Raw genomic sequence first — 26,504 nt, forward strand, 5'->3', positions numbered from 1 at the left:
CCCTCACTTTCAGTCTGTATGTGTCCCTAGGTCTGAAGTGGGTCTCTTGTAGACAGCATATATATGGGTCTTGTTTTTGTATCCATTCAGCCAATCTGTGTCTTTTGGTTGGAGCACTTAATCCATGTACATTTAAGGTAATTATTGATATGTATGTTCCTGTTACCATTTTCTTAACTGTTTTTGTAGATCTTTTCCTTCTCTTGTATTTCTTGCCTAGAGAAGTTCCTTTAGCATTTGTTGTAAAGCTGGTTTGGTGGTGCTGAATTCTAATAACTTTTGCTTATCTGTAAAGGTTTTAATTTAACCATCAAATCTGAATGAGATCCTTGTTGGGTAGAGTAATCTTGGTTGTAAGTTTTTCCCTTTCATCACTTTAAATATGTCCTGCTACTCCCTTCTGGCTTGTAGAGTTTCTGCTGAAAAATAAGCTGTTAATCTTATGGGGATTCCCTTGTATGTTATTTGTTGCTTTTCCCTTGCTGCTTTTAATATTTTTTCTTTGTATTTAATTTTTGACAGTTTCATTACTATGTGTCTCGGTGTGTTTCTCTTCGGGTGTATCCTGTGGGTGGTACTCTCTGCTTCCCAGACTTGATTGACTATTTCCTTTCCCATGTTAGGGAAGTTTTCGACTAATCTCCAAATATTTTCTCAGACCTTTCTCAGAAGCTCTTCTTCGTTCTCAAGCTGGCTGAGTTCCCCCCATCCTCCTTTCCATTCTGCAGGCTTGCCAGCTTTTTCTGTCTCAAAGTCTTTACACTTGTTCTGCCTTTCACCTGAACACCTTTACCCCTGCATAGCTGGTTTTTTCGTGTCTTCAGGTTTCAGCATAAATGTTACTTCCTGTGAGAGATCTCTTCAGATCATCCTGCTAACGTTACTCTCTCTCATATCACCCTGTGTTATGAAACCCTTTTGTATCACAATCTGAATTTATGTATCTTCTGTGTCCCTTTCTTTTCAAGGGAGCTTGTTTGTTTTGTTCACTGCTGTTTCCCCAGTTCCTGGCATACTGTATTTTGGAAATAATTGTTATATTCCTTGTTTCACTCAGTTTTAGAAATACGTTTTTAAAAATTTTAGAGCACTACTATGTTTATGATGAATAAGATCATTGGATTTTGTCCATTCTAGCTAGGAAACCATTGACTGCAGTAGTTTCACAAGCTATACCAAAGTCTCCTCATCTGAACCAGGATCCACAACAGGTACATTTTTTTCTGTCAGTATATTTATTATTTTGATATAGAATGTTCTATAATTTGTAATGATACTATAGAAATACAGGGGTCTGAAGCTATGTTGGTTCATGACCTCTCCTGTATCTTAGAGTGATTTTTTTTACTGTATCGCTTGGCCAAAAGAAACCTAGCAGTACCATTTATTTAGTTAGTAGTATTAAAAACTTAGTAATTTGGTCAGCATTTTGTCTTTTTTTTTCCAGTGTTATTGAGATATAATTGACAATGTAACATTGTATTAGTTTAAGATGTACAACATCTTAACATTAGTTAAGATGTACAACATAATGATTTGATATATGCATATATTGTGAAATGGTTATGATAAGCATTTTATTTTTAAATAAACACAGTTACTAATGGAATGCATGCACTTGTTGGGCACTGTCCAACTTCTCAAAGCTTGGAATAGATTCAGTTTCTGGGTCCACATTGATTTTTGTATGGCAGTTGATTTTTAACATAGCAGTTTCCTAAAACCCAGCTTCACAAAGATATGATGTCACTGACAGAAATGACATGAAATCTGATGTTGAAACTGAGCTACCTTGAGTTTGCAGTTTGTTTCGTTTCTGACAGATGTCTAATGACACTCTGTTTCCCTCAGATTTAAAATGTCTTGTGGAGCCTCTGTTGAGTTCACTGTGTCATCCCAAAGTACCTTGTTACACCAGTTTGGGAACCATGGAAATAATATAAAAAATAATAGTACTAATTAGGATGAAATGAAATTCTAGAATAAGTTATCTAGATTAGTGTTTCTCAGTGAAGATGCTTTTAGCCCTTTTTTTTTTTTTTGTGGTACATATGCCTCTCACTGATGTGGCCTCTCCCATTGTGAAGCACAGGCTCCAGACGCGCAGGCTCAGTGGCCATGGCTCACTGGTCCAGCTGCTCCGCGGCATATGGGATCTTCCCGGACCGGGGCACAAACCCGTGTCCCCTGCATTGGCAGGCGGACTCTCAACCACTGTGCCACCAGGGAAGCCCTAGCACTTTTGAAGAGACAGTTCTTTCCTTGTTTCATTTACCCCCAGTTTGTATCATATTCTAATTTCCATGTTACTGTTTTTTTAATAATATCAATTTTTTCCTCCTTTTTTTTTAAATACAGAAAAAGGTAAAGAAAAAATAAAACTTACCATACCACCTGGAGATGATGACTATTAACATTTCCAACATTTTTGGCCTAATTTTAAAAATATGGTTAGATTGATGGGTACAAAGAGTTTTATATCCTTTCTCCCTAATATCATATTGTATTTTCTCACATTATTAAGAACTCTTACACATACCTTTTAAAGGTTACTTATCATTCTATATCGTGGATATCCTATGCTTTCGACAAACAGTTCCCTATTTTGTACATTTAGATTATTTCCAGCATTTTGCTTTTGTAAATAAAACTTTAGTAGATGTTTTTGCACATAATTTTTTTTTCTTTTTTTTTTTTTTTTTTTGCGGTACGCGGGCCCCTCACTGTTGTGGCCTTTCCTGTTGCGGAGCAGAGGCTCCGGTTGCGCAGGTTCAGTGGCCATGGCTCACGGGCCCAGCCACTCCGTGGCATGTGGGATCTTCCCGGACCGGGGCACAAACACGCGTCCCCTGCATCGGCAGGCGGACTCTCAACCACTGTGCTACCAGGGAAGCCCTTGCACATAAATTATTGTTTACGTTTAGTTATTTCCTTAGATTTGACTCTTAGAAGTGGAACTGATAACTTGAGAGGCCAAGAACAACTTTCTTAGATTGTTGATATAAGTCAAATCAAAATATCTTAATGTTTTACAATATGAATATTTGTTTCATTTCATATTTAGCAGTACTGAGATCTTTTAAACTTCTTCCTAAGTGAAATAGTATTTAATCAACACTTAGTTTTTATTTCTTTGATTATTAGTAATGGTGTCCTTGTATTTCTTAAGTCTAAAAAAATCTATATTTTATTTTCTAACTTACTATTACCTTTCGGCTTACCTTATATTAATGTTCTATTCCTAAGATGATAAAAGAAAATGAAGTTGAACCAAGTGAACTTCAGTCTTTGCAGGTGAGTTAACTTTTAAAATGTAACATAGCCAGAAATTGTATTCGCATATATAGGTACGGCATGTAATTATATGTTTGTATTCTATATTGCCAGTTTTCAAATTTATTTGTAATTAATTACCCTTTTATACTCATTTAGATGAGCCTACTGCCTTGTATAAGTGTCCTGTGTAGTCAGTAGAATTTGGGTAAATAACAAATATTTTATCATAAAGCTAATTTTTCAAACTTTCAAGCATTACCTAATCCAAGAATTGTCATTGACAATTACAACTGCATCTGCAGGCTCTGTTGCCTAGAACAGTACAAAATAAAACAAAATCCATTGTGGTGACTCAATCAGTTTTCACCCTTATATTACAAGATGAAGTGTATAAAATAATGAACAGTCAGCAGCTGCTTACAAATGATCACATTCTTACTGGGTTTTTTTCACTTGAAAAAAATACGGTTTAAACTTTTTCAAGGATAATTATCACAAAGTATAAACTGCAAATTAACACTACTACTGTTTTTCCCTCCAGGATGAGTTGCCATTTAAATAAATGTCATATATTTTTAAAGCAGAATATTTTATAATCTCACAATAATGTAAAAGGTCTTAGAATCTTTTGCAAAAAAAAATAATTTAAATCTTTTTAGCATTAATATCAAAGTACATTTGTGTTTTTATAATAGCTTTCTTGCTACAACTCTCTGAATCAAACTCTTCATACACACCTAGTGATAGAAGGAACTTTCAAAACTTAAAGTTAGGGTGCTCTTAATACTTAATGCCACCTTCACCTTATTTCTGTAAGTGTCATTAGTCACACAAAGCAAAAGAGCTAGAAGATACTATATGCTAACTAATTTTTTAAACTCACTATATTCAAAAATGCTAGTTCTAAAATATGAGTTGAATGTTTTTAAGAGCTACCTGATTGGCAGTTGTGCTTATGTATATTGTTATAAAAGGAAAGTGACTATTATTTGAATAAATACACGATTTAACCTCTTTTAGTGACAAATTTTTTCTCCATATTTATTAAACATAAAGAAATTGGGGCTCCCCTGGTGGCGCAGTGGTTGGGAGTCTGCCTGCCGATGCAGGGGACACGGGTTCGTGCCCCGGTCCAGGAAGATCCCACATGCCGCGGAGCGGCTAGGCCCGTGAGCCATGGCCGCTGGGCCTGTGCGTCTGGAGCCTGTGCTCCACAGTGGGAGAGGCCACAGCAGTGAGAGGCCCGCGTAACGCAAAAAAAAAAAAAAAAAACCATAAAGAAATTACTTCTACAGTTGAGTTCATTTTCTGAGTCTGTAGTTCATTTTAGAAATTATAGCTATTTTATATAGAACTAAAAATGACTAGTTGCTGTTGTCTGTATCTTGTGTTTTATGGCTGCTAGAAGATGATTCACTCTTTAAATAAACTATTATACTTCTTCAATTTTACACTAATTTTTGAATTAAATAATCTGCATTAACATAAATATTAGTATGGGATTTATAACATACCCAGCAATGTTAAAAAAGAATTCAATTAAAAGTTTAGAATTCCAATTTTCTAATATGCTGAGTTTTTAAATTAACTAGTATAGTACTTTGCTAGAGCACTCCTTTGCCGGAGGTAGCTTATTGTATGTATGTATGTAGAGAAGCAAGATGGAGATGACAAGTATCATCATTTTCAAAGGGCAGACTTAACTTTAAGTTTGAGGAATATTTTCCCATCAAACTCATAAACACCTACAAAACTATTTTAGCTAACATACTTATTGATATTTTATCCTAGTTCTTTTCCTTAGGCAGTGAAGAAGAGACTGCTTTTCTAGCTGTTATTCCTAAACAAATGGAGAGAAAAACCTGTGACCCCAAGATAAAATTTGTGAAGAATTGATTTTCTAAGCCACATTGTTTTCCTGCTGTTTTTTTTTGTTTGTTTGTTTGTTTGTTTTTTTTTGCTGTACGCGGACCTCTCACTGTTGTGGCCTCTCCCGTTGTGGAGCACAGCTCCGGACACACGGGCTCAGCAGCCATGGCTCACGGGCCCAGCTGCTCCACAGCATGTGGGATCCTCCTGGTCCGGGGCACGAACCCGTGTCCCCTGCATTGGCAGGTGGACTCTCAACCACTGCGCCACCAGGGAAGCCCTTCCTGCTGTTTTTTTACACAACTATCAGAGTTTTCATAAGCAGAAGGTTAGTGAGCAAAATGAATTAAGCTGGTTTTAAGAACAAGAGACACTAATGACTCCTACCCCTTTTTTTTGGTCTTGAGCCCTCTCTCTGTTACTAATGAACTAATAATGCATTATGTATGCATAGGATATCCTAGGGATTGGGCACAAAGATATGTAAAGTACAGTTAATGAATGTTCTGTGTAGAACAAAGTGAAGATGTTTATAACTTTTAATTCATTATAGTTTCCTCCACCACTTTTACTTCAGGCTGAAGGGATAGAAGTGTATATAACCCAAGCTCTAAGTAATGCTACCCACTCCACAGCAAAAATTGATAGAGACAACAGCATATAAATGGTTGGGTTTTGTAAATAGTGATTCTATTCTTAAAACTGAACAGATCTCTGGAAAAGATCTACATAACATCAAAGAAAGCAAGGCATCTGTTTGCTTGTAGAGAATTTGTATTCCACATCAAACAAAGCAGAAATACACAGTCTTTAAAGATTTAAACTTTTTTTTATTGATATATGTTATGTTTTAAAATTCAGAATAATGTTTTCAACAAAACTCCTGTTTCAGAGGCAGTTTAGTTCCTTTCAAATGTGTGATTTAGAATCCTCATTTTTAAATAAGAGAATATTCAGATATGTATTTTTGTCATTCTGTTAATTTATCAGTTAGAAATAAATTCATTATTTACATCCTTTGACTCTATGCACTCTTATTTTTCCACATTCTGGGTAGGCTTTGTCACCCTATGCAGAGTAAAAATCCTAGAACCCTCAAGGGGGCAGCAGAGAAAGCCATCTGAAGTCTGAAAGCAGACCAAGTTTCTGAGGGGGTGAAAGCACCCCTCTGAGGTACATGTCTGTCTTGGTACTCTTAGGTCTTTGTTCTCAGAGCTATAGGATCAGATCATCTGGGAAGCTGGGAACCCAGTATCCCTCTTGCTAATATCCTGATAGTTTACAAAACCCTTAAAGGAAAATGCTTCCTCTGTTCCTTCTCTCTTTCCTTCCTATTATCATGTGTTTATTGATTGTCTCCTGTATTCCAAGCATGGTATTAAATACAGGTGATATCCTGATGAAGCAGAAGAGTCTTTGCCCTCAAGGAGCTTGCCGTACAGTTAGTATACGGATAAGAAGAAACTTCATTGTAGTGTAATGTGATGTCTATAATGGAAAGTTGTGGGGAATTCCCTGGCAGTCCAGTGGTTAGGACTCCACGCTTTCACTGCGAAGGGCCCGGGTTTGATCCCTGGTCAGGGAACTAAGACCCCACAAGCCATGCAGCATGGCCAAAACAAAAATAAAAAACCAAAAAGTTGTGTAATGTATAGTGGAAGCATAGAGGAAGGAGCACCTGTGTCTTTCTGGCTTAATCAGCCCATTATCATTACACTCCTTGTGTTTGTAAAAAAACAAAAAAAAATCATACTTATTAATGTTGACCTTGAATGCAGTTAAGTCACTGCACTTTATTTATTTTTTAATGTTTTATTTATTTTTATTTATTTATCTTTGGCTGTGTTGCTGTGCACGGGCTTTCTTCTAGTTGCCATGAGCAGGGGCTTCTCTTCGCTGTGGTGCTCTGGCTTCTCATTGCAGTAGCTTCTCTTATTGCAGAGCATGGGCTCTAGGCATGTGGGCTTCTGTAGTTGTGGCACGCGGGCTCAATAGTTGTGGCTTGTGGGCTTTAGCACGCAGGCTCAGTAGTTGTGGCACATGGGCTTAGTTGCTCCGTGGCATGTGGGATTTTCCCAGACCAGGACTGAAACCCATGTCCTCTGCATTTTCAGGCGGATTCTTAACCACTGTGCCACCAGAGAAGCCCCAATCACTGCACTTTAAATTAGTCTCCCCTTAACATATTTTAGGATAATAGGAATAATTCCTGGTTTTCAGTATTAGTCTCTTAGTAATTATTTACATTAACTAATATTCAATAGAAAGCCAAATTATGCATTATTTTCTTGTATATGTGTATTATAAATATGTATACTTATGTAATACTCATTTTTAATAGTTTACTATAGCCTGTTGAATTTCAAGGGCATCAAGTGAAAGGATCAGCTGCTAGTGCTGTGATGGTGAGAGGACACAGCTCACAGCTTGAATGCAGTCAGTTTCCAGATAGCATTGTGTATGAAAACTGCACAACAAACAGTTGTTTTTTGACACCAGAGTTGCCTAGCACTTTTATGCAGATTGACTTCTTTCAGGTAAAAAAAAAATACATATATATATATATTTAAAATTAATTTATTTTATTTATTTAGTTTTGGCTGCATTGGGTCTTCAGTTGCTACGCATGGGCTTTCTCTAGTTGCAGCAAGTGGGGGCTACTGTTCGTTGCAGTGCACGGGCTTCTCATTGTGGTGGCTTCCCTTGTTGTGGAGCATGAGCTCTAGGCACGTGGGCTTCAGTAGTTGTGGCACATGGGCTCAGTAGCTGTGACTCATGGGCTCTAGAGTGCAGGCTCAGTAGTTGTGGCACATGGGCTTAGTTGCTCCGTGGCATGTGGGATCTTCCTGGACCAGGGTTCGAACTTGTGTTCCCTGCACTGGCAGGTGGATTCTTAACCACTGCACCACCAGGGAAGCCCTTAAAAATATTTTTATAGCTGCACCTTGCCAAATCATTTTCTTTATGTCAATACTAAATTTTGTAAAGAGAGTATATTTAAATCTTTGTACAGTTGTAAGTTAAAAAAAGTTTAGTAAATTGACAAGAAATATCATATCTTAAACTAAATGAGACAAAAATATTTGAAAGATTTACTGCCTTTTTAGGATCAGGAATTTAAAGGATTACTTTTTACTTCAGAGAATAGTAGAAATTTATGACAAGAGCAGAGAGGCAGATTACATATAGAAAATATATTTAACAGCTAGAAGATTTTTTTTTCCTTCTAATATCCACCCCTCTCCCTGCTAAGTATGACACCAAGTACCTCTCATTGCTACCCAAATAGAAAAGGTTATGGAGAAAGGATGTATTCATGTATTTGAAACAGTATCTGTTAAAGAGACTTTTTTAAACTTTTCCCTTTTTTATTAAAGCATAATGCACATACAAAATAAGTGCACAGACTGTAAGTGCTCAGCCCAATAATTACCACAAAGTGAACACACCCATGTAACCTCCACCCTTAAGAAACAGAGCATTACCAGCATCTCAGAAGTACCCCTTCTGCCCCCTTTCAATCACTACCCCTTCCATTCTCCCACCATTTTGACTTATAATACCATATATCAGTTTTGCTTTTAAAACTTTAAATAGAATAATACACAGTGGTTTTTTTGTGTCTGCCTTCTTTTGTTCAACATTGCAGTTTTGAAATTCATCCATGTTGTTGCTTGTGGCTGTAGTTTATTCATTTTCATTGCTGGTGTAGGATTCCATTGAGTAAATACACCCCAATACATTCTTCAGTTGTTTGGGTCGTTTGCATTTGGAGGTTATTACAGATAATACTGCTGTGAATAATCATGTACTGTCATGAATGTGTATACACATGACATGCTTCTGTTATTTACACTACCTAGAAGTGTGATTATTCAGTCACTAGATATGCATGTCTTTACTTTTAGTAGATAATGCCAAACTGCTTTCCAAAATGGTTATTAGAGTTTATATTTTCTATCAGGAATGTATGAGAGTCCCCATCACTCTACATCTTCATTAACACTTGGTGCTGACAGTTTTTTGTTTTGAATTTTAGCTATTCTGGTGGGTATGTAGTGCTATTTCATTGTGGCTTTAATTTGCACTTTCCTGCCTGATAATGAGGTTAGGATCTTTTTGTATATTATTAGCCTTCTCTGTATCCTCTCTCATGAAGTGTTTGTTAAGCTTTCTTCCTCAGTTTTTTTTTTTTTTTTTTTTTTTTTGCAGTAGGTACGTGGGCCTCTCACTGTTGTGGCCTCTCCCGTTGTGGAACACAGGCTCCGGACGTGCAGGCTCAGCAGCCATGGCTCACGGGCCCAGCCGCTCTGTGGCATGTGGGATCTTCCCAGACCGGGGCATGAATCCACGTCCCCTGTATTGGCAGGTGGACTCTCAACCACTGCACCACCAGGGAAGCCCTCTTCCTCAGTTTTTAATTGGCATGCTTATCTTCCCTGACTCTGACTTATCTTTCATTCTTAATGATGCCTTTGATGAATGGAAGTTTATAATTTTCAATACAATACAATTTATCTGTTGTTTCCTTTCTGATTATTGCTTTTTTGTCTTATTTTAGAAGTCTTTCTCTACCCTAAGGTCATAAAGATACTCTCATGTTATCTTGTAGAAGTTTTATTATTTTGCCTTTCATGTTTTCATCTGTAATTCACCTATAATTGATTTTTTTTTTTTTTTTTTTTTGTGGTACGCGGGCCTCTCACTATTGTCGCCTCTCCCGTTGCGGAGCACAGGCTCCAGACGCACAGGCTCAGCGGCCATGGGTCATGGGCCCAGCCGCTCCGCGGCATGTGGGATCTTCCCAGACCGGGGCATGAACCTGTGTCCCCTGCATCGGCAGGCGTACTCTCAACCACTGCGCCATCAGGGAAGCCCAGATAAGAGGTTTTTGAAATAAGTGTGACAGATTGCTTTCACACAGCAGTCTCTGAACTTTAAAACAGTCTTGTATTTCATCAAATCCTAAGATACTATCATTGATTGTAAGAAGCACCATTATAATATATACCACTAAGAAAGAGCAGTCAATTAGCACTACACAGTGTTTTTCACTGCCTTTTTTATTAACGTGGTAAAAAACATATATGTACTTATATCATAAGATTTACAGTCTTAACCATTTTTATGTGTACACTTTGGTAATGGGAAGTATATTTACAGTGTTATGAAATAGATCTCCAGAACTTTTTCACCTTCACTTGGATTTTTAATGTTATATTTAGTGGAAGATTCTCTTAGATTTATTTGAGCATAGTGTTTTATTGTATATCACACTGCTTTGTTCTCTTGTCTTTCTGTGAACACAATACTTTTTATTAACCTTTTTTTAATTTTTTAATTTTATTTATTTTTTTATACGCAAGATTCTTTCTTATTAGTCATCAATTTTATACACATCAGTGTGTACATGTCAATCCCAATCACCCAATTCATCACCCCCCCCACCCCCCACCCCCCACGGCTTTCCCCTCTTGGTGTCCATACGTTTGTTCTCTACATCTGTGTCTCAACTTCTGCCCTGAAAACTGGTTCATCTGTACCATTTTTCTAGGTTCCACATATATGCATTAATATACGATATTTGTTTTTCTCTTTCTGACTTACTTCACTCTGTATGACAGACTCTAGATCCATCCACATCTCAACAAATGACCCAATTTCATTCCTTTTTATGGCTCAGTAATATTCCATTGTATATATGTACCACATCTTCTTTATCTATTCGTCTGTCGATGGACATTTAGGTTGCTTTCATGTCCTGGCTATTGTAAATAGTGCTGCAATGAACATTGGGGTGCGTGTGTCTTTTTGAATTATAGTTTTCTCTGGGTATATGCCCTATAGTGGGATTGCTGGATCATATGGTAATTCTATTTTTAGTTTTTTAAGGAACTTCCATACTCTTCTCCATAGTGGCTGTATCAATTTACATTCCCACCAACAGTGCAAGAGGGTTCCCTCTTCTCCACACCCTCTCCAGCATTTGTTGTTTGTAGATTTTCTGATGATGCCCATTCTAACTGATGTGAGGTGATAACCTCATTGTAGTTTTGATTTGCATTTCTCTAATAATTAGTGATGTTGAATAGCTTCTCATGTGCTTCGTGGCCATCTGTATGTCTTCTTTGGAGAAATGTCTATTTAGGTCTTCTGCCCATTTTTAGATTGGGTTGTTTCTTTTTTTAATATTGAGCTGCCTGAGCTGTTTATATATTTTGGAGATTAATCCTTTGTTGATTCGTTTGCAAATATTTTCTCCCATTCTGAGGGTTGTCTTTTCATCTTGTTTATGGTTTCCTTTGCTGTGCAAAAGCTTTGAAGTTTCATTAGGTCCCATTTGTTTATTTTTGTATTTATTTCCATTACTCTAGGAGGTGGATCAAAAAAGATCTTGCTGTGATTTATGTTACAGAGTGTTCTTTCTATGTTTTCCTCTAAGAATTTTATAGTGCCCAGTCTTACATTTAGGTCTCGAATCCATTTTGAGTTTATTTTTGTGTATGGTGTTAGGGAGTGTTCTAATTTCATTCTTTTACATGTTGCTGTCCAGTTTTCCCAGCACCACTTACTGAAGAGACTGTCTTTTCTCCATTGTATATCCTTGCCTCCTTTGTCATAGATTAGTTAACCATAGGTGCGTGGGTTTATCTCTGGGCTTTCTGTCTTGTTCCATTGATCTATCTTTTTGTTTTTGTGCCAGTACCCTATTGTCTTGATTACTGTAGCTTTGTAGTATAGTCTGAAGTCAGGGAGTCTGATTCCTCCAGCTCCATTTTTTTCCCTCAAGACTGCTTTGGCTCTTTGGAGTCTTTTGTGTATCCATACAAATTTTAAGATTTTTCTAGTTCTGTAAAAAATGCCATTGGTAATTTGATAGGGATTGCATTGAATCGGTAGTTTGCTTTGGGTAGTATAGTCATTTTCACAATATTGATTCTTCCAGTCCAAGAACATGGTATATCTCTCCATCTATTGGTATCATCTTTAATTTCTTACATCAGTGTCTTACAGTTTTCTGCATACAGGTCTTTTGTCTCCCTAGGTAGGTTTATTCCTAGGTATTTAATTCTTTTTGTTGCAATGGTAAATGGGAGTGTTTCCTTAATTTCTCTTTCAGATTTTTCATCATTCGTGTATAGAAATGCAAGAGATTTCTCTGCATTAATTTTGTATCCTGCAACTTTACCAAATTCATTGATTAGCTCTAGTCATTTTCTGGTGGCATCTTTAGGATTCTCTATGTAGAGTATTATGTCATTTGCAAACAGTGACAGTTTTACTTCTTCTTTTCCAATTTGTATTCCTTTTATTTCTTTTTCTTCTCTGATTGCTGTGGCTAGGACTTCCAAAACTATGTTGAATAATAGTGGTGAGAGTGAACATCCTTCTCTTGTTTCTGATCTTAGAGGAAATGCTCTCAGTTTTTCACCATTGAGAATGATATTTGCTGTGGGTTTGTCGTATATGGCCTTTATTATGTTGAGGTAGGTTCCCTCTGTGTCTACTTTCTGGAGAGTTTTTATCATAAATGGGTGTTGAATTTTGTCAAAAGCTTCTGCATCTGTTGAGATGGTCATATGGTTTTTATTCTTCAATTTGTTAATATGGTGTATCACATTGATTGATTTACATATATTGAAGAATCCTCGCATGTGCTGTTGGATTCTGTTTGCTAGTACTTTGTTGAGGATTTTTGCATCTATATTCATCAGTGATATTGGTCTGTCATTTTCTTTTTTTGTAGTATCTTCGTCTGGTTTTGGTATCAGGGTGATGGTGGCCTCGTAGAATGAGTTTGGGAGTGTTTCTTCCTCTGCAATTTTTTGGAAGAGTATGAGAAGGATGGGTGTTAGCTCTTCTCTAAATGTTTGATAGAATTCCCCTGTGAAGCCATCTGTTCCTGGACTTTTGTTTGTTGGAAGATTTTTAATCATAGTTTCAATTTCATTCCTTGTGATTGGTCTGTTCATATTTTCTATTTCTTCCTGGTTCAGTCTTGGAAGCTTATACCTTTCTAAGAATTTGTCCATGTCTTCCAGGTTGTCCATTTTATTGGCATAGAGTTGCTTGTAGTAGTCTCTTAGGATGCTTTGTATTTCTGCAGTGTCTGTTGTAACTTCTCCTTTTTCATTTCTAAATTTATTGATTTGAGTCCTCTCCCTCTTTTTCTTGATGAACTGGCTAATGGTTTATCAATTTTGTTTATCTTCTCACAGAACCAGCTTTTAGTTTTATTGATATTTGCTATTGTTTTCTTTGTTTCTATTTCATTTATTTCTGCTGTGATTTTTATGATTTCTTTCATTCTGCTAACTTTGGGTTTTGTTTGTTCTTCTTTCTCTAGTTCCTTTAGGTGTAAGGTTATATTGTTTACTTGAGATTTTTCTTGTTTCTTGAGGTAGGCTTGTATAGCTATAAAATTCCCTCTTAGAACTGCTTTTGCTTCCTCCCATAGGTTTTGGATCATCATGTTTTCATTGTCATTTGTCTCTAGGTATTTTCTGATTTCCTCCTTTATTTCTTCAGTGATCTCTTCATTATTTAGTAACGTATTGTTTAGCCTCCATGTGTTTGTGTCTTTTACGTTTTTTTTCCTGTAATTCATTTCTAATGTCATAGCATTGGGGTCAGAAGGGATACTTGATATGATTTCAATTTTTTAAATTTTACTAAGGCTTGATTTATGACCCAAGATATGATCTATCCTGGAGAATGTTCCGTGCGCACTTGAGAAGAAAGTGTAATCTGCTGTTTTGGGACGGAATGTCCTATAAATATCAATTCATTCTATGTGGTCTATTGTGTCATTTAAAGCTTGTGTTTCCTTATTAATTTTCTGTTTGGATGATCTGTCCATTGGTGTAAGTGAGGTGTTAAAGTCCCCCACTATTGTTGTGTTACTGTCGATTTCCTCTTTTAGAGCTGTTAGCAGTTGCCTTATATATTGAGGTGCTCCTATGTTGGGTGCATATATATTTATAATTGTTATATCTTCTTGGATTGATCCCTTGATCATTGTGTAGTGTCCTTCCTTGTCTCTTGTAACATTCTTTATTTTAAAGTCTATTTTATTTTTATCTGATATGAGTATTGCTACTCCAGCTTTCTTTCTTTTTTTTTTTTTTTTTTTTTTGTGGTACGTGGGCCTCTCACTGTCGTGGCCTCTCCTGTTGTGGAGCACAGGCTCCGGACGTGCAGGCTCAGTGGCCATGGCTCACAGGCCCAGCCGCTCCACAGCATGTGGGATCTTCCCGGACCTGGGCACGAACCCATGTCCCCTGCATTGGCAGGCAGACTCTCAACCACTGCGCCACCGGGAAGCCCCTAGCTTTCTTTTGATTCCCACTTGCATGGAATATCTTTTTCCATCCCCTCACTTTCAGTCTGTATGTGTCCGTAGGTCTGAAGTGGGTCTCTTGTAGACAGCATATATATGGGTCTTGTTTTTGTATCCATTCAGCAAGCCTGTGTCTTTTGGTTGGAGCACTTAATCCATTCACGTTTAAGGTAATTATCGATACGTATGTTCCTGTTACCATTTTCTTAATTGTTTTGGATTTGTTTTTGTAGGTCCTTTTCTTCTCTTGTGTTTCCCACTTAGAGAACTTCCTTTAGCATTTGTTGTAGAGAGCTGGTTTGGTGGTGCTGAATTCTTAGCTTTTGCTTGTCTATAAAGCTTTTGATTTCTCCATTGAATCTTAATGAGATCCTTGCCGGGTAGAGTAATCTTGGTTGTAGGTTCTTACCTTTGATCACTTTAAGTATATTATGCCACTCCCTTCTGGCTTGTAGAGTTTCTGCTGAGAAATGAGCTGTTAACGTTATGGGAGTTCCCTTGTATGTTGTCATTTTTCCCTTGCTGCTTTCAAGAATTTTTCTTTGTCTTTAATGTTTGCCAATTTGATTACTATGTGTCTCGGCTTGTTTCTCCTTGGGTTTATCTTGTATTGGACTCGCTGCACTTCCTGGAATTGGGTAGCTATTTCCTTTCCTATGTGATGGAAGTTTTTGACTATAATCTCTTCAAATATTTTCTCTGGTCCTTTCTCTCTTCTCCTTTTGGGACCCCTATAATGTGAATGTTGTTGCATTTAATGTTGTCCAGATGTCTCTTAGTCTGTCTTCATTTCTTTTCATTCTTGTTTTATTCTGTTCCGCAGCAGTGAATTCCACCATCTGTCTTCCAGTTCATTTATCCATTCTTCTGCCTCAGTTATTCTGCTATTGATTCCTTCTAATGTAGTTTTCATTTCAGTTATTGTATTGTGCATCTCTGTTTGTTTGTTCTTTAATTCTTCTAGGTCTTTGTTATACATTTCTTGCATCTTCTCGATCTTTGCCTCCATTCTTTGTCCGAGGTCCTGGATCATCTTCCCTATAATTTTTCTGAATTCTTTTTCTGGAAGGTTGCCTATCTCCACTTCATTTAGTTGTTTTTCTGGGGTTTTATCTTGTTCCTTCATCTGGTACATAGCCCTCTGCCTTTTCATCTTGTCTATCTTTCTGTGAATGTGGTTTTTGTTCCACAGGCTGCAGGATTGTAGTTCTTCTTTCTTCTGCTGTCTGCCCTCTGGTGGCTGAGGCTAACTAAGAGACTTGTGCAAGTTTCCTGATGGGAGGGACTGGTGGTGGGTAGAGCTGACTGTTGCTCTGGTTGGCAGAGCTCAGTAAAACTTCAATCTGCTTGACTGCTGATGGGTGGTGCTGGGTTCCCTCCCTGTTGGTTGTTTTGCCTGAGGCGACCCAACACTGGAGCCTACCCGGGCTCTTTGGTGGAGATAATGGCAGACTCTGGGAGGGCTCACGCCAAGGAGTACTTCCTAGAACTTCTGCTGCTAGTGTCCTTGTCCCCACAGTGAGCCACAGCCACCCCCCGCCTCTGCAGGAGACCCTCCAACACTAGCAGGTAGGTCTGGTTCAGTCTCCCCTCGGGTCACTGCTCCTTCCCCTGGGTCCCGATGCTTACACTACTTTGTGTGTGCCCTCCAAGAGTGGAGTCTCTGTTTCCCCCAGTCCTGTCGAAGTCCTGCAATCAAATCCCACTAGCCTTCCAAGTCTGATTCTCTAGGAATTACTCTTCCCACTGCCGGACCCCCAGGTTGGGAAGCCTGACGTGAGCCTCAGAACCTTCCCTCCAGTAGGTGGACTTCTGTGGTATAAGTGTTCTCCAGTCTGTGAGTCATCCACCCAGCAGTTATGGGATTTGATTTTACTGTGATTGTGCCCCTCCTACTGTCTCATTATGGTGTCTCCTTTGTCTTTGGATGTGGGGTATCTTTTTTGGTGAGTTCCACTGTCTTCCTTTCGATGATTGTCCAGCAGCTAGTTGTGATTCTGGTGTTCTCGCAAGAGGGAGTGAGAGCACCTCCTTCTACTCCGCTATCTTGGTTCAGGGCCACAAATTTTGCTTCTTCCTTAATCTTCTCCCACCAAAAGTATCAGCTTTTGTGAAGGCACCGTCACTGGCTGCTTGTTTGTTGTATTTCCAGTGCCTCGCTGTGTGCCTGACAAATAGAAGCTATCAATGAATATCTTTTTTTTTTTTTAATTGGAGTATAGTTGCTTTACAATGTTGTGTTAGTTTCTGCTCTTTATTTTTGGCTTTATTGGGTCTTCCTTGCTGCACGTGGGCTTTCTCTAGTTGCGGTAAGTGGGGGCTACTCTTCGTTGCGATGTGCAGGCTTCTCATTTTGGTGGCTTCTCATTGCAGAGCACAGGCTCTAGGTGCCGGGCTTCAGTAGTTGTGGCACACGGGCTCTGTAGTTGTGGCTCGTTGGCTCTAGAGTGCAGACTCAGTAGTTGTGGCGCACGGGCTTAGTTGCTCCATGCCATGTGTGATCTTCCCAGACCAGGGCTCAAACCCATGTCCCCTGCATTGGCAGGCGGATTCCTAACCACTGCACCACCAGGGAAGTCCCCACAGTACATTTTTTTCAATGCTAAATCCTAGTGTGATCTTTTTGAAGACACTTAAACAGCAGAATTGCTTAATATGTCTAATGTTAAGAATGCACAAAGTCATATTTAAGTCATCATTATTTGAATAGTATGACTACTTTGCATATAGTTGCACTTGCACAGGCAAAGACAACTATGTCACAGATGTTGCCTGTGCTATAGAGATGTAAAAATGTCATTTTTGAGGTGCATCCCTATATCAAAGATGTTAAGATGTAAGAAACGTGAGTCATAAGAATTGATGAAATATAATGTACCCTGCTTTTCCAGAATGGAATTGGCTTTATAACATATTTCTTATAACATATTCCTTTCTGTTTGTCTGTGTCTCAAGTTATAACTATTAGCTATATGTGTAGAGAGAGATAGGTAAAGATATGGATATGCGCACACATTTTTTTCTGAACTGATAAGTGTATCTCTATTTTCTAGTTCCCAGATGAAGAAAACTTTTCAAAAGGAGGTATTAGCTTTAATATTGAAGAGAATTTTCAAGTGACAGCTGAGTCTAATAAGGACTCAGTTGAAAATGATTGTAAGTAAATTATAAATAAAATGTAACATTAAGATGTTATTTGACATTGAACAAACTATGTAAAGATCCATGCTTTTGTTTCTCCCACAGCAATTTTAGATTTCCCTCCTAAAGATTCAGAACATTTATATAATTATTTGGATTATAATTTTAAATCAACAGAGAGGACTTCGTGGGAAGCAAATAAGGTATAATGTAAACAAAGGTTTTTTTGTTGTTTTTTTTGCCTGCACCCTGCGGCTCATGGGATCTTCGTTCCCTGACCAGGGATTGAACCCAGACCCCAGCAGTGAAAGTGCTGAGTCCTAACCATTGGCCCACCAGGGAATTCCCTAAACAAAGTTTTAACAGTTGTGAGTAAAAAATATTGGTGGTCTTATAAGAAATGACTCTACTAAAAAATAAAATGATAAAAATCTTAAGACTAGATGATTTTTTAACATGATCAAGAAAGTTTATGAACAACCAACCATGATTATTTTAGTAATGAAACAGCACAGAATAATTTTTGTTAGAATAAATAACAAAATGTGGATGACTGCTATATTCTTTATTATTCAGATGTTTTATGTTTTGCAATGTGACATGAACTGAGAGGCATACATAATTCGAAAGGAAAAAATAGAATTAGATGAATCAGTTAAAAATGAGGGCTTCCCTGGTGGCGCAGTGGTTGAGAGTCCGCCTGCCGATGCAGGGGACACAGGTTCATGCCCCGGCCCGGGAGGATCCCACATGCCACAGAGCGGCTGGGCCCGTGAGCCATGGCCACTGAGCCTGCGCATCTGGAGCTCCTCAACGGGAGAGGCCACAGCAGTGAGAGGCCCGCATACCACAAAAAAAAAAAAAAAGATGTTTGAAAAGAATTTTGTAAAGGAGCTGAAGATAAGATAAACTTGAAAAGTTTAAAGCTTTCTTAAACCAAGTAGAAAATATAGCAGAAAAAGAGTCCCAAGAGTAGTAACAAATGATATACAATGAAGTGCCTAGGCATGATCTTAATTTGAAATGTGTGGAACATGTGTGAAATGAGCAATGAAATTTTACTGTGAAATATAAAATTTATGAATAAATAGGAATTCAGCAGTGTTTACTGAATGCCTTCTATAGGTCAGGAACTTGTAAGTCTTGGATATAGAGTATTGGACAAAACAGGAATGATCTCTGATTTTAAAGGCCAGAAGGGGAGAGAGATGTTACTCAAGAGAACAAACAAACTGAGATAATTGCTGTACAGAAAAGTTGTGAAGATACTCTGAAATTATAGGGGGAATCTACTTTATAGATGATTAGGAAGCCTTCTCCAGCTGTGGCAGCAGTAGGGGGAAGAACATACCATGTACAGAAACAGCAAGTGTAAATACCCTGTGATTGAAAAGAGTTGGGTGGGTTCAAGAATGTGAAAGGAGACCAAAGTAGCTGGATTGTGAAAAGTGACAGGGAAAGTGGTAATTAAATGAAATTGGGAAAGGGAGCAGGACCAGACATACAGAGCCTTGCAGGTCAGGTTAAGAACTTTGATATTGCTCTGTGTTCCCTGGGGAAATCACTGAAGGGTTTTCAGCAGAACACCCGTTACATTTACATTTTTAAGAGATTTTGCTGGCTGCTGTGTGGAAGATGCATTTGATGGGCACTGTGGTGGAAGCCAGGAAACCAGTCAAGAGGAGCCGTAGACAATAGTGACTTGAAGTAGAGATTGTGGCAGTGAAAGTACAGAGCAGTTGATAAATAGATTTAAGATAAATTTTGGAGTTAGAAGCATGGATGTTGCTGGATTGGATGTAGAGAATAGGGTGAAGGAAGGGCAGTAGAAAGACTCCTGGCTTTTTGACTTAACAGCGTGGACTGAGGTGGGCTTTACTGAGTGGAGTAAGATGCAGGACTCTATTAGTTGACTAGGGTTGCTGTAACAAAATACCACAGGATAAGTGGCTTAAACAACAGAAATTTATTTATTTATTTATTTTTATTTATTTATTTATTTAGGGCTGTGTTGGGTCTTCATTTCTGTGCGAGGGCTTTCTCTAGTTGTGGCAAGCGGGGGCTACTCTTCATTGCGGTGCACGGGCCTCTCACTATCGCGGCCTCTCTCGTTGTGGAGCACAGGCTCCAGATGCGCAGGCTCAGTAATTGTGGCTCACGGGCCCAGCCACTCTGCGGCATGTGGGATCTTCCCAGACCAGGGCTGGAACCCGTGTCCCCTGCATTGGCAGGCAGACTCTCAACCACCGCACCACCAGGGAAGCCCCCAGAAATTTATTTTGTAATAGTTCTGGAAGGTAGAAGTTCAAGATCAAGTTTCTGGTGAGAACTCTATTTCTGGCTTACAGATGGCTACTTCTCACTATGTCCTCACATGTCCTTCCTTGGTATGTGCACATGGAGAGAGAGAGCAAGAGAGAGCACAGCAAGTGAGAACTCTCTTGTTATAAGGACGCTAATTCTGTCAGATCAGGGCACCACTCTCATGACCTCATTTAGCCTTTATTACCTCTTAAAGGCCCTGTCTCCAAATACAGTCACACTGGGGGACAGGGAAAGGAAGAAAGCAATAATAAAAGGTGTTGAGTCCTGCTGGGAACCCTCTAAGAGACCTATAAAACAAAACTCAGAATTGTCCTCCCAAAGAATGAGGAAAGTAAGGTATTTATGCACCAATTTCCACCCCTCTTTGGCTGAAGATTACTCCTGGATATATTAACCAACTGGCACTTCTGACCTGCCCTACCTGCTGTCCCAGCCCACTGTCCCAGCCACTGTCCTCAGGCAGAATGATGCAGATGCTAGAGGTAGGAAACCTGAGACAGGTAGGGGAGCAATTCCCCAACTGTAGATGACCTCATAGATAGGCCAAGGAGACACGGCCAGGACAGCAACAGCGTCTGCTACAGTGGTTAATGGAAAGTTTAGGAAGTTTTCAGTGGGCTGTGCTTCCTGCCACATGGAGGAATCTGGTCTACAGGGAAAGAGAGAGAAGCAGACTTTCAGAGAAAGAGACGGAGTTAGAGACAGAAAGCTGTCCTTGGGTCTTCAGGAAGTTTTACCTTCACAGCTCCAAACATAAGATCTGATTAAGCCTGAGACCCTTAGACTGGAAACTGATCTTCACAACCAAATCCCCATAAACCAGATCAATCCAAATCAGAATCTGACCCATTTCAAATAAATCCAACAGGTTTTATGTTCTGTGTTTCACTTTCTATTATTCTTGTTTATTTTAGTGAGTTTATTCTGTCCTGCCCCTTTTGGAAGAAACTTTGCCCCACTATAGCTCTACACAATGTGCTTGAAAGCATTATTTTTACAATAGTTACTAGAATTCATTCAAACTATAGGGAAAAAGATTTTGATCTGTAGTTTTGTCTCTTCTTTCTGGATAGGTGATGTCACCAGAACAAAAGATCTCAACATTAAGCCCTGTTTCTACTTTATCTTTGAACTCAAGAGATGAAGACTTCATACTGGAATTCTCTGAGGAGTCCCTGAAAGCAAGAACTTTACCTGGTGATTTTCACTTTCTCAACTTAGACAGTTGCTACCATATGGCTCTAATCTGTCTGTCCATGTAAAGTGAAGTTTTTTATTTGAGAGACTGTTACTAAACTAAAAATAATCTTGAAACCAGATTCAATGTCTTACGCCCTCAAGCCTTCCCGCACCCTCTCTCCCTTTTGACTTTTTCTATTGGAGATGGCTCTTATTTCCAAATACAATACTCCCTTCCAGCTTTCTAGTTCCTCCTTATTTCTTCTCTCATCTTCTCATCACAGACCTCTAAAAGTGTCTTCTACCATTGCCAACACTTCTCACAGCTGTAACTCCAGAGCCCGGCCCCTCTATAGCGCCTTCCCCTCCCAGGGAAAGGATTCATTGTGAATGTCTGGTCATGGTTGACCTTAGCATAACCTCTTAGTTCCCCTCTTTTGCTTTGGGATCCTGTCAATATCAGGGAACTCTTCAGTTGCTGCTACCTCAATTGCATTCTCAGGCCTCTGTGTTTTCATACATTTTGACTCTTCCCTGTGAGTAATTTCCTGCTTCTTGTTAAGTATAATACATTCTGTAGGATCCCTTTCACTAACTTCTCTTTTTCTCTCTCTTTTCTTGTAATCTCACCAGTGTATCTTCCCTTGATTCTGAAGTTATGTTGGGTGAGGGGTGAAGTTGTAGATAATTTTTTGGTCATGGGTGGATGATATAAAAATAAAAACTAATGTGTCTGGGTAGCTGGGTTGAACAAGGTTTAGTAGGTGTGGTTGATAAGAGGAAACAAGGTAGGAAAGAGTCAGTACGGGAGCTGTGGGTATCTAAAACAAGTGAGGTGACAATGGCCTATAGATGATTTACACAGTTATACCATGAATCTTTTACTATTTAATGAGGTTTTAACTTTTCTGTCAGTGTTGCTTGATCAGCTTGTTAGAATTACAAGGTAACAGTTTATAAAAGAATATCATTGACTCACCTGCTGTTCTACTACCTTCCCAAGTGACCTCCAGAGTTTATTCCCAACAAAATAGAAACTCTATCAAGAAGGTACATTATTATAAAATAGGAAACCATAGCATTTCAGAGAAAAACTTTAAGCCTATATAGTTCCCATGCAGTATTATTCACTCTTTATTTATTCAACAAATATTACTGCTTTTTACATTTTCAGGAATATATCAATTACTAACGATGCTGACAGAAGAAATTATAAAACTCAGCCAAAATCTGCCATAACATGAGTTTACCAGAGTTGAACTCTTATCACATAACAATATATCAAAATAAAGCTAAAAGTCTTCTTTACCCTGAAGGTCAACATATTAGTCTGTGAATGTAATAAATATATAAAGGAAGTTGCAACACATCGATAAGTAAACCTTGAACTTCAGTCTCTGGAGAATATAAAGTTGAGAACAAAAAACTAGTTCTGGGTTCTTGTCTTAACTCTGCCAATTGGTAGTCATGTTACCTCTATGCCTTGTTGGCAATCTTGTCTATAAAATGAGAATGATGAATCCCTTCTCGGCTATAAAATACTTTGAAAACTTCAGTGTTATGTAAATATAATATAGTAATTGGTGGGGCGGTGGTGAGTGGAAATCCTTAGCTAAGAGGGAAAAGAAAAAGAGAAGGATTTCAAGTTTATCAACCTTGGAAAAGTTTATTTTTTGCAGACTAAAACCATTAAATTTTTTTAAAGGAAATGTGATTTTTTTGTTTGTTTTGGTACAAGGCATGTTGGTACTTTTTGCTTTTTTGTATGGATACCCACTGTTTTCTAGAGATTGGGTGATGTCCATAAATACATTTTTATTTAACTAGCTTTTGTTTTTTTTTTTAGTAATGAAAAAATCGAGTTCTCTGGAGATTAAGAACCTTCAAAGGCTTTCATTAGTAAGTGGAACCCGAGTTCCACTTATTACTTTGCCACCTGCCAGTGGGCCACCTGATGTAGATTCTTGTTCATATGTGATCGACTGTGACAGGCAAGAGTCTTCTGGTTCTCCCATATTCAACTTCTGTGAAGAGTCAGAAGTTCCTTCTTTTAGCTTTGGGTCAGAGGACCAGAGCGAAACTTCTTTCTCTAAAGAATCTAAGGAAGTGACTCCGAGGGATGTTTCACTTTTTGATAATATATCTACTCAAAGCAAGTGGTTGAAATATCAAAACATACTCCAGTGCAACTTGACTACTCCAAACAGAGTTGATCAGAAAGTAACAGATGGCTTCTTTGCTGAGGCTATTTCTGGGATGCATTTTAGTGACACGGGTGAAAGACAAAGTGGTGCTGTGAAGGAAAGTTCTGTAGACTCTGTGCATTTGCAAATCATGAAACACATGCTTCAGCAACAGCAGCAGGATTTTAGCAGTCAAGATTTGGTTTCCAGAAAGAAAGCGTTTTCTTTGAATTTAAAGCAGACTTCTAAGACTGAGGAAATTCAAAATGTGTTAAGAGGGTATGCCTACTACAACTGCAGTGTAACAGGAGATTTTCAGGTGAGGAAATGTACCAGCGTTTTGCATCTTTTTTCCAGTAGTTATTATCTGAACTTCAACAAAAGAATTACCAAAATCATGTAGGTGCAATGATTTTAGTCTCGAAGCCAATAGCTTTGTTATTTTTTTTTAGAGTTTTCCAAAACTCTTGCTACACTCACATTTTCTTTGACTTAAGATCTTTCCTAGAGTTTGTGAACTTTAAATGAAATTAATATTTGAAAGTGTCTGGTGCAGTATCTGGCACATAATAGGTACTTAATAAATTATAGCTCTGTTTCTACCATCACTTCCACTACTACTGTTACTATGATGGTTTTCATTTTTCACTCTCAGCTCAGTTTTGCTGATCAGATCATTATTAGGGTAAAGATACATCTTATTATACATTGGTTACGAACAATTCTTACTATAGTTGTAACCAGAAATAGAGATACATAATGATTCTCTCACATCAGTTAAGTTTTTCCCAGCAAAAATATTTAAAAACTTATTAAGGGGCAGACAAGAAAAGTTAGTCTTATTTATCATTAAAAGTGCCATGGCATAGCCTTTCTTGCTATACTTAGTTTCTCATTTAAAATTAGAAAATGGTTTTCATGGATTCTGGAAATCAAAAGAAAAATTTGTTTATTTCCTTTAACATATTTATGGAATTTGCTTATTAGTAAACAGTATTTTTCTGGAGTTGTTATAATAACTTGAATTGTTCCATTTCAGGAGATAAATGACTCCGAGCTATGCTTCCCAAGTAGGCAGAAAATAAAATCTGCATATCTTCCCCAAAGGCAAATTCACATACCAGCTGTTTTTCAGTCTCCTGCTCATTATAAGCAGATTTTTACATCTTGTCTCATAGGTATGACTGTTATCTTTTTATTTTATTATGATTGATTGCTGCTTAATGTAAAGAGTTTAGCTGTAAGAAAGTGTAGTATCTTTTATGAATTTTTACATTAAATTGTCTACTTGAGATTTGTTATTTTCTATATATTTAATCCAGTTTTTGACAGCAAGTTGTATTTTAATTTCAGATCGAAATTGAGTTTCGAGTGGGAAGTGACAGCATTATCTTTTTCAAGGTGTAGTTTAAAAAAATTTTTTTAACTGGAAGTGTTACAGATGGTTTTGTTAAATTAAGTAGGAAATTTTAAGTATGGTGCATAGTTTGTTTTGTTCAAGAGTAAAACTGGACTTTTAAAAAATGGATGTTAGTATTAGGTTATAGTTTACTCTGTCAAAAGGCTATTTTCAAATTTAGCTAATACATATCTGATACAAACGTGAAATTATTTTGTATTTAATTTTCATCTGTACCTATGTATTTTTTAAAATTATCTTAAAAATTTTTTTTGTAGAACATTTAAATATATTGCTGTTTGGGTTGGCACAAAGGTTGCACAGAGCTCTTTCAAAAGTTGACGTATCATTTTACACATCATCAAACAGAGACAAACTGAAAAATGTAGAAAATAATGTGCCATCCTGCCATCATCGTCAGCCTGCAAAACTTGTCATGGTTAAAAAGGAAGGTCCAAATAAGGTATTGTTCCCTCTTCCCCTCCTTTTATGAGACAAGTAAGTCTCATAAAAGGCTTAGGTACCTATTGCTTTACAACAAGCTTAAAGAGTAAGTCTTGACTGGGAGCCTTCTGCTTGAGACATTAGTAACTAACATATAGTAAACTCTCAATACATTTTTCCTGAAAGATGATTTGCATTCGATGATACAAAAATATGAGTTAAAATCAACCTTCAAGTTGCTTAGGAACTTGTTGCACAGTAGTGGATAGATAGAGATATATAAAAGGAAATTTTATATAATACTGTAATTGATAAAGTAGGAGGGATATGCCCAAATTACAGTGAGAGCACTGAGAAGGGAATATGTCCCAACCTGAGGGCTTAGAGAATGCAGAGATGAGCCTGAAGGAAGTAAAGGTTAAAACTGGTCTACTATGTGATCCCTAGTACGAGTAGCGTAACTGATAAGGCCAGGGGAATAGAAAAGCATATTGATTTAATTTATACTGCTGATAACATTATTATGGAAGAAGTTAAGTTAGTAAAATGTTTGTAATATTGACCAATGGTTTGTACTCATAAGACTGTGCTTTCACTCATAATAATACAACTTTCCTCCATTGCTTGCATATTCCACTTCATCATTAGTTGAGTATGTAAATTTGGTTTTAAATTTAGTTTTCAAAAGCAAGAATTCATAAAAATATTATAACCATAGAATAAAATATTATAGAGCCACTAAAAGTCTTTTTTTTTTTCTTTTTAAGATTATTTGATGACATGGTTGTCATGCTCATAGTATGTTGTTGGGTATAAGAGTTAGGTTATAGACTAGAAAATGTATTGTTATCTGAGTTTTATTAAAACAATATACATGTGTGTATCCTTGTGTGTGTGTGTGCATGCTTGCATTTACATGAGTGAGAAAAAAGTCTGGAAAGAAATGCACGAGGGACTTCCCTGGTGGTGCAGTGGTTGGGAGTCCACCTGCCAATGCAGGGGACGCGGGTTCGAGCCCTGGTCCGGAAGGATCCCACATACCGCGGAGCAGCTAGGCCCGCGAGCCACAACTCCTGAAGCCCGGGAGCCTAGAGCCGGTGCTCCGCAACAAGAGAGGCCACCTCAGTGAGGGGCCCGCGCACTGCAGCGAAGAGTAGCCCCCGCTCACCGCAGCTGGAGAGAGCCCGCGCACAGCGACAGAGACCCAATGCAGCCAAAAATAAATAAATTAAAAAAAAAAAAGTAAATGTTAAAAAAAACAAAGAAATGCACGAGATGTTCCCTGTAGTTGTTTTGGGGCAGCTTTCAGGTTTTCTATAGTGAACATGTTAAGTCAGAGATCAATAAA

The 26,504-nt window shown here is 38.0% G+C and overlaps 1 protein-coding gene across 5 annotated transcripts in view; it reads left to right on the forward strand.

The window, feature by feature from the left end:
• Window positions 1–26,504, forward strand: part of ZGRF1 (zinc finger GRF-type containing 1) — a 72,321-nt gene that overhangs the window by 24,787 nt on the left and 21,030 nt on the right. For 3 of the 5 annotated variants that reach the window (XM_082631047.1, XM_082631048.1, XM_082631046.1), the window contains 8 exons: window positions 1,138–1,211; window positions 3,247–3,294; window positions 17,539–17,641; window positions 17,732–17,829; window positions 21,025–21,148; window positions 22,977–23,632; window positions 24,353–24,491; window positions 24,991–25,175. In XM_082631047.1, the coding sequence (XP_082487173.1) occupies window positions 1,138–1,211; window positions 3,247–3,294; window positions 17,539–17,641; window positions 17,732–17,829; window positions 21,025–21,148; window positions 22,977–23,632; window positions 24,353–24,491; window positions 24,991–25,175 (1,427 nt within the window). Of the gene's footprint in view, window positions 1–1,137; window positions 1,212–3,246; window positions 3,295–7,496; window positions 7,683–17,538; window positions 17,642–17,731; window positions 17,830–21,024; window positions 21,149–22,976; window positions 23,633–24,352; window positions 24,492–24,990; window positions 25,176–26,504 lie in introns of all 5 variants that reach the window. The other 2 variants (XM_082631050.1, XM_082631049.1) reach the window with 2 other exon arrangements.

The sequence above is a fragment of the Mesoplodon mirus genome, assembly GCF_964341445.2.
Source record: "Mesoplodon mirus genome assembly, chromosome: 2".
Classification (NCBI taxonomy): Eukaryota; Metazoa; Chordata; class Mammalia; order Artiodactyla; family Ziphiidae; genus Mesoplodon; species Mesoplodon mirus.